Source organism: Populus trichocarpa, chromosome 15 (genome assembly GCF_000002775.5).
Source record: "Populus trichocarpa isolate Nisqually-1 chromosome 15, P.trichocarpa_v4.1, whole genome shotgun sequence".
Classification (NCBI taxonomy): Eukaryota; Viridiplantae; Streptophyta; class Magnoliopsida; order Malpighiales; family Salicaceae; genus Populus; species Populus trichocarpa.
The window spans coordinates 7,958,430-7,966,918 of record NC_037299.2 but is presented as its reverse complement, the minus strand read 5'-3'; the positions used below and the strand labels follow the sequence as shown (position 1 = coordinate 7,966,918).

At 30.4% G+C, this 8,489-nt stretch overlaps 1 protein-coding gene across 2 annotated transcripts; it reads right to left on the bottom strand.

Moving 5' to 3' along the window:
* Positions 1-6,002: 6,002 nt before the first annotated feature.
* Positions 6,003-7,809, bottom strand: LOC18105739 (uncharacterized). Of its 2 annotated transcripts, none has more exons than XM_006374334.3 (3): positions 7,687-7,809; positions 6,671-7,541; positions 6,003-6,431 (listed from the first exon to the last, which is right to left on the bottom strand). In XM_006374334.3, exons 2-3 carry the CDS (start codon positions 7,525-7,527, stop codon positions 6,215-6,217), a joined length of 1,074 nt encoding a protein of 357 aa, XP_006374396.1. In that variant the 5' UTR covers positions 7,528-7,541; positions 7,687-7,809; the 3' UTR covers positions 6,003-6,214. The 2 variants fall into 2 exon arrangements, with proteins under 2 accessions (XP_006374396.1, XP_024441741.1); XM_024585973.2 differs by having other exon boundaries at positions 6,003-6,394.
* Positions 7,810-8,489: the final 680 nt, after the last annotated feature.

Genomic DNA, 8,489 nt, shown 5'->3' with positions numbered 1-8,489 from the left:
TCGTGGGTTTGTGAAAAAAATAAAAAAAAATTATATGAAGAAAAACTGTTGCAATCCACAATATTTTCAAGAAAAAAACTATAAAATTAAATTCTTAACCAGCTTAATATTTTAAAAAATAAAATCAACAAAGAAAATTTTGGAAACAATCATAAAAAAACGAAAGGAAAAAAAAACCATACAGGAAAACACTGTAGCAATCTATAATGTTTCATGAGGAAACATACAGTTGTAATTCTCAACCAGCTCAATATTAAAAATAATAAAATCGATAAAGATAATTTAAAAAAAATCATAAAAAAATCATGTGGGGAAACACTGTAGCAATCCATAATGTTTTAAAGAAAAAAACTACGAAACTAAATTCTCAACCAGCTCAATATGAAAAAAATAAAATCAACAAAGATAATTCTGGAAAAAAAATCATAAAAAAAGAAAAAAAAGCATGTGGGGAAACACTGTAGCAATCCACAGTGTTTTAAAGAAAAAAACTACAAAGCTAAATTGTCAACCAGCTCCATATTAAAAAAATAAAATCAACAAAAACAATTCTAAAAAAAACACAAAAAAAAGAAAAAAAAAGACAATTTTGGAAAAAAAAAGAGCAAAAAAAAAATGAAAAGAAATGAAAAGAAAAATACGCGAGGAAAGTTAAAGCTAAATTCTCAACCAGCTCAATATTAAAAAAAAAATTCGACAAAGATAATTTTGAAAAAATAAAACATGTAGGGAAACACTGTAGCAAAACAAAAACCATGTGAGGAATCATTGTAACAATTCACAGTGTTTTAAAGAAAAAATCTACGAAGAAAAATTCTCAACCAGCTTAATATAAAAAAAATAAAATCGATAAAGATTATTTTGGAAAAAAAATCATAAAAAAAACCATGTAAGGAAATATTGTAGTAATTCATAATGTTTTAAAGGAAAAAATTACATTACTAAATTCTCAACCAGTTCAATATTAAAAAAAAGTTATAATTTAAAAAAAATACAAAAAAAATAAAAAAAGTAGACAATATTGGGGAAAAAAAGAAAAACAAACATGGAAAACTCAAAAAAATACGGGGGGAAAAATGAAAACAAATGTGGGGGAAAGCAAAAAAAAAAGAAAAAAAAACAAACATAAATGAGAAAACGGAAAAAAAAAACCAAAACAGGAAAAAAAAAAACACACGTGGGGAAGCTACAGTACTTTCCCCACGCGTTTTAGAGTATTTGTTAATATAAGCATTGTTTATTAAAAAAAAAAACAATTAAGTAGAGATGTTTTGTTTGCTAATTTAAAAAATAAAATAAAAATATCTTATGTGCGCAAGTATGGTATGGTAGGCCCATGTGCCTGGGTTTATTTGTATGGATCAGACAAGCTAGGCCATCCAAACCAGCACTCCTAATCTGGTTTTTTTTTTTTTTTTTTTATGTAATTTGAATTATATTACATATATTATTTTATTAGATTAATCAATAATGTATTTTATATATTATATTATTAAGCACCATACAATTTTTACTTTGTTCTTGAAAAAATTTAAAACAATGTTTTTTATAATACTAACAAGCATTTTTTTGTACAACCCATCGCTAACATTTTGTTTTTAAATTTTATTTAGTTTCTTTCATGTGAGTGTCTATTTTTGTTGTCATGTACTTAAATAAAAAATAGCTTCGGAAGATAAAGTTATTAAACCTATTTAGATTCATAACCTAGATCACATATTTAACTAGTTAATCTAGGTAGATCTAAGATGTCTTCATCTCAATATTTTTTAAAAAAATTATGTTGTTTTTAGATTTTTAAGTCATACTGGGCTTTTACCGATCTTCTGAATTGTTTTTAGACTTGCCTAGTAGACTAGGTTATGTCGGGTTAACCCACACATAATTTAATATTATATATAGGCCAGGCAAGAAGCTGAGTCGAGAGGATTCAAGATAGCCAATTATCTAGTATAATACTATTATTATTACATACCGAGTATAAAATCCAAATTTATGTACGTTATTAGCACCTTATATATATAAAAGTAAAAGAAAAATGTAGTTTACGGTCGCTTTATGTAAAATACAAAATACAAAATTGAAACTTGTAATTAATTTAACAAAAACAAAAGTTTTTTTGTTTACTACCTCACGAAATTTTTGGTGATGTAGCCATTGTAATTGCAAATAATTATAACTAGTCGTGGACCCGCACTACATTATGAGGTCAAATTTTATTTTGTATACAAAAATAATGTTCAAGTGTTGTAAACACATGTTAAAGCAGAAAGAAAAATTCGCGATTCAGATTATAGACCCAACTGGATCAGATAAGTTGGTTTTATCTCAATTAGATGATAAAAAATTGACAACGATAGTATATGAACCAAATTAAAAAAAATTACTATTATTTAACAAATGGACCAAAAAATAAAACAATAAAAAAAATTAGGATCAAATTGAAATAAATAACTTATTATAAATTAAGATTGAATGATGAAATTAAAAACAAATCAAAATTTTACATAGAGACAAGAACAAAAATTAAAAATTAAAATAATAAGGATCAAATTTTACATTTCAATAAACCAGAGAACAACTTTGAGATTTTGCATGGCTAATGCAATTTTTGAGGGGAGGAGAGAGAAAAGTGGGAGGAGAAGAAAAAAAGCCATCAATGTTACACCGCCACCCAAATTCTACCACACACCATCCCTAAATGAAGAGGATGTCGCAATGCTTCCAATGATATGGTAGAGGATGATGTTTGGTTGACAGGAGATGCCACATGTGTCGCTCTCATGCTGGATCATGTGTTGCACGCACCAATTATTTTTGCTTTTTTAATAATATTTTATATTTATTAAAATATCAAAATGACCTTCAGCTAACCTAATAATAACAAAACAAATTAGTGTGAAAACACAAAAAAAACTCTTGAATACCAGTTTATAATTTTTTGCTTTCAATTGTATTTTGGTCATTTTATTATGTTTTTAAAATGCAAGAATATTTATTTGTCCCTGATCAATTTGGTAATGACTAATAGATTTTATGATAGATCTTAATACCCCCAATAGCCAGTTTAATGTTTTTTAATTGGAAGGATAAAACCATTATTACACTGTTCAGTTAATAGTAACCATGAGTTTACATAAACTGTGTTTTTTCCAAGGGATTTTTGCTTTTGTTAATTGGGCTGGCATAAAATGAGAGATAAGGAGACAAATAGAAGAGGGAAAATAACATTTGGGTTCACGTACACTCTTATCCAAGTTCAATTGATAATATTATTCTAATTTTTGTTAGAATCAAATGTTATTTTTTATCCTTTTATCTTTTTTTTAATTGTGATTATCGATAATTACAATAGTTGTATCATAAAGATTATTGTGAAAAGGGTGTCTTTTTATTTGGTAGAAAATGACAGATTTATTTTCCCTAGAAAAAAAAGAGGGATTTTTAGACTATAACTAGCTAATTAACTCGCACTTCGTCGCAAGTCGAATAATTTTTTTTAACACAAAAAAAAAAAGAATGTGCAATATTGTTAACTTGTTTTTTTACATTGAGAAAAAAAAATTGTAAATAAAAAACTGATGCATACATATTATAAAATAGAACGAGAATCATATGCATTTACAAAACCAAAAAGAGTTGTTAACAAATTAATTTTTAATGTAGTAGATAAATATGACAATGTTACGAGTGTGTCTCGTTGTATCATGATTTTCTTAATTGAAAAATGTAAAAAAACATTGTTAAAGTTGAATAAAATAAATTTTAAAATGTATGAACCAATAAACTGAGAAAGAGCTGCTAATGCTAATCAAATGCTAAAATAAAAAGATAATCATTCCCCTAAAAGTAAAAGATAGATAAATATGATATTTAATCCCAACCTTTTTCTTTACAAGTTGTCCGGAATCAATTCTTCATTGTAATTGAATTTAATTATAATGGTAAATTTGAATTCAATTGATAAATAAGTTGAATTCACATGTTTGGAAGAGATATTCTATAACTGAATTCAATTCATTTTGTTTTCTATATTATCCTCTTCATCTTCATTTTATTCCAATTCTCCACCACTACCATCACAACAAATAACCCAAAAAATCAAATCCAAATATCTTTCCCTAAGATCTTATTTTCTTAAGACTACGCAAGCTACAAAATTGAGGACAAACAATATGACCTATGATGGGATGAGAAGACAATAGAAGTGTGTTTCAATGATGGTGTGATTGAGGTTTTAATGGTGGAGAATATTCATTATTGACAAGAGGGAGAAGAGTGATAAAAAAGATGGTAGATGAATATTTTTTAAAAAACTAGTTTTAACATTAATCTCTTTTTTAGTGTAGTAAATCAAAGGGGTTGACATATGATTTACTTTTATATTATTTTTAGAGATTGAATTCCATTTGAAATTCAATTATTGACACTCAAAATTGTTACAAACATGAAATTCTATTAAAATATCTGAATTGAATTCAATTAAGAGTGTTGTAATTATGTCGTCAATTTACATGTTTTTTTTTAATTTTTTTAATCTTAAAGGTTACTTTTTCCTTCTGATAACAAATAATTTTGATTTTTATAAACACATCATTAAAATAAAGTTTATTTATATAAAAAATAAAAGGAAAAAACTATAGATAAATTAGAATAATCTCTTTGAAATATTAAACACATAAAAAATAATTAAAAAAAATACTATTTAAAAAAAAATGAATAAAAAATTAAAAAAGTCAGAGAGAGTTTTAATTTAACTATAGATAAAAAAAAATACAAACAAAAAAAATGCATATAAAAAAAGTAGGGTATCAATTAAAGATAGAATAATAATAATAATAAAAAAGTTAGGTGTTGTTGGTTCTAATGCTCAGCCTATTTTAAAAAGACCACTCATGCGAGGGCTCTTATACTTTTTTTTTTTATTTGCAAATATGCTACTTGTCCCAATTGTTTTTGAAAAATATAAAGGCAGACTATTAGAGAGGTGGTCAGAAAACTAGGTAGGGTATTTTTTAACTCAAAAATACATTTCAACCATTTTTCACACCAAACACCTAAAAAATGATGCAAATAAACTAATAAAACAATGAAAAAAACCCTAATTTTTTTTTTAAAAGACACAAATTCAAACCAAAATCAGAATGCTCTCTCAAGCTTGATCTGACAATATTAAGGGGAAAAAACACCTCAATGGAACCCCAATCAAATGGAATCAATTGACATCAATAAGAATATTTTTTGTGGTAGAAATTGATGTCAATTGAGACTTTATCTCTACCATCAAAATTAAACGAGCCTTTCTCTTCTTTCTCAAACTAGAAATTGAAAAATAAAAAATAAAGTTTTATACAAAAACTGAAGTTTAGGAAACCCAAAGGACCAAAAATGTATCAATTGGAAAGTAGGAGGGTCAAGGTGACCTTTTTGCACTGATTTTGAAATTACCACCAATCTAATTTGTTTTCTTCATTTTGGTTTTTTATCTTTGAATCTAGCCATTCCTTAACAAATCAATTTAAATTGCCCATCAATTTGGTCCTACAAGGGCAAAAAAGAAAAAAAGAAAGAAATTTAAGGGAAAAATGTTTTCTATAGTAATGGTATACTACTTCTTGTATTTTATCTCGAATCCAAAGCAAAAGTAAATGCCTACTCCTATCAGACAAGAATTCAAGCCTTCGTGTTTAGTCGGGCTCAATTTCCTTGGAAAGGAAAAAAAGAGGCACTCTTTGATCAACATGTCTGAACAACTACAAGCCACATGTGAAGTCATGAACCTCAGTCATAATAGTGTGTGTGTTGTGTTGTGTAATAAATACAAAAGCTTTGGCTGTAGAGTTATCAGCGACGTGATTGATTTTGCATCCATAGTATCTATCTCTTGATTATCATGAGATTTGATAGAACAGTCTCTTGCCGGTCTTATTTCGAACCAATCTCCCAGAACTCCCTGCCGTATTTTATGATTAATATGCATGGCAGTTAAAAACAACAAGAGGAGCAAACAAATTGAAGGCCTTTTCATCGAAATCCCAACATAAGATCTTTAAGGTAACATCTCCAACCAAAGGAAAACTGAAACTGCAAAGGTAAAAACAAGAATAAGATTTCTTCCAATGCATCCTGTAATGATTGATGCCAACAGCTAAACAGGATCTACCATTCTGCAACATCATTTCTCAAACCTAAGGCAACTGAAAACCACTGCCCATCAGGAACAGAATGAGCAACACGGAATACAGGAGAACCATCTGCCCCGAGCCTCGTTTATATTCGCTTTCGGCACCGTCACTGGCTCTGACAGCGGTTGTGACTCTAGCCGTGCCCGAGGCGATTGAGCTGATCTAGGAGTCGGCGGCTGCGACCGGTGCCGTGATGATGGATAGTGCTTCTGAGACAGTGAATAACTCTTATCATCTCCTGTCAATCTTCACATAAACACAATAATTAATCCCGTCATTTCTTATATAATATTCTACCCTATTCATATATAATTCTGATGTACCCTTTTAATTAACTCCCTACATATTCATGAATGCAAATATTTTGGCTACAATCTCCTCAAAGACAAGACTTGAAGCTTCAAAAGATGAGCAAAACATTCATGCATAATGCGCAGATTTCTTGGTGATTGTTTTATTCTAAAACTCATAATAATAGGGCTTACATTGGAAATGCAAAAGATTGGATGCTTTCTCCACTTGCATCTGAACGATGAGAAAGCCTAGCTGAATGAAGTGATCCTTTGGCAAGAGACCGCTCTTTATTGTCATCTCCTCCATCCTCTTTTACCACCCCCCTCATTGTTTCAGGAGCTTTTGATTCAGTTACACCAAGGTACTCGTCGACATTTTCATTCTTTGGTCCAACGTCCGTTGATTTATTGATTGGATGCTGATTACTTGAGAAATCAACCAACGGGTTAGGCAAGGTAGAATCACTTGGAAACCCTATCTCTCCAGATTTCCCCACCGAGTTTTGGTCGTCTGTTGTGAAGCTCATATTCCCTGTATAAATACTGAACAATGACCCATTGGAAGCAACACTCCATTCCATTTGAGCATTAGATTGAGTTCTAGCAAATACAGAAGATGGAATCCTATAAGAAGCAGAGGAGTTTGATTCAGCAGGTCGCTCCATCACCTGCGTTGGAGGGAACTGTGCTGTGGAACCATTGTCTGAGCTCAATATTGTAGGAGCATGATTGGGTTGTTGTTCTTGCCAGGGCATGTAGCTTATCGGAATGCCGTTGTCATGGTCATATCGAGTGTTTTTGCCATGCTTAGGAACCCCAACATCATCTGTATAGGACTTGCTGATTTCATCTGTATCCAACTCAAAACGGTCTCCAGATGAAGAAGAACACGAGGAGGACGGGGAGTTTAACATTCTGCTATTGGTAAAATGATCATCTTCTCCGAGAGTAGTTGCAGGGCACGTCCTCAAACCATTACTAGTTTCACTCCCATGTTCAGATTTGTTATCTGGAAACATCTGTCTTGCTTCAGGTTCTGACGGTCCCATCACAGGAGATCATACTGTAAAACAGAAAAGAGGATGAGTATTTCCACCTAATGGATTTATTAAGTAAGATGTAAATCATGCCTTAATGTTAGGTGGTGGCAGATTAGAGAGAGCAAAAAAAAGGTGCTAAACAATCACGAGAATTTACAAAGTACTTACACAGGAAAGAAAGCAAATGCACAGCCAAAAGGTGCTAGAGAGGCTGGCAACCCAAAGAAAAGAAAAGAAAAGAAACCCCAGGAAGCAAAATGAGCAGAGAGACCCACAAAGCAAAAAAAAAACAGAGAGAGAGAGAGAGAGAGAGAGAGAGAGAGAGAGAGAGAGAGAGAGAAGCGAGTGGACGGAAGGAGAGCAAAGATCGAGAGAGACAAAAACGAGGGGAAAGGATTTTTTGGTGTTGCATGGTTTTAGGCACTTCTATCTCCTTCTTCTTCTTCTTTTTTTGAACAAAGTAACCGACTCTTTTTATTCGCGCCATATATATTCCAAGACTAATAATCATCCATCCTTTTTTCGTAAGGTACTCTGACATGAGAATTGGCTATTAACATTAAAGTAACCTGTGATTTCGCCATCTAAATCCAAAAAACCATTCTTCAATTTTTTTTTTTCTAGCAATGAGAAATGTGTCGATTTGATGAAGCTTGTGAAAACGCAAAAAATTAACTTTTCAGCATAATAGAATTGTAGTTAATATCATAATTTTAGGATCCGTAAGATTAGTTGAAGTGCATATAAATTGATCCGAACACCTATATTAATAAAAAAAATAAACATGACCACACACAACGTGTGGTGACGTGGCTTGAACTTGGATTACAATACTTTGAACACATATATTTTTAATAGACTATAGATAATTCTAGATTTTTAAATAATCACATCATTAATGTCCTCCATACATATACCTATGTAACTACAAAGACACTTTAAATATATACTTTGAAATTAATCTTAACACT

Excerpts from the sequence above, each read along its gene's own strand:
- LOC18105739 (XM_006374334.3), bottom strand. The coding sequence starts at position 7,527 with ATGGGACCGTCAGAACCTGAAGCAAGACAGATGTTTCCAGATAACAAA. Across the intron at positions 6,432-6,670 it reads CAATCTTTTGCATTTCCAAT|ATTGACAGGAGATGATAAGA; the intron begins GTAAGCCCTATT and ends GTTTATGTGAAG.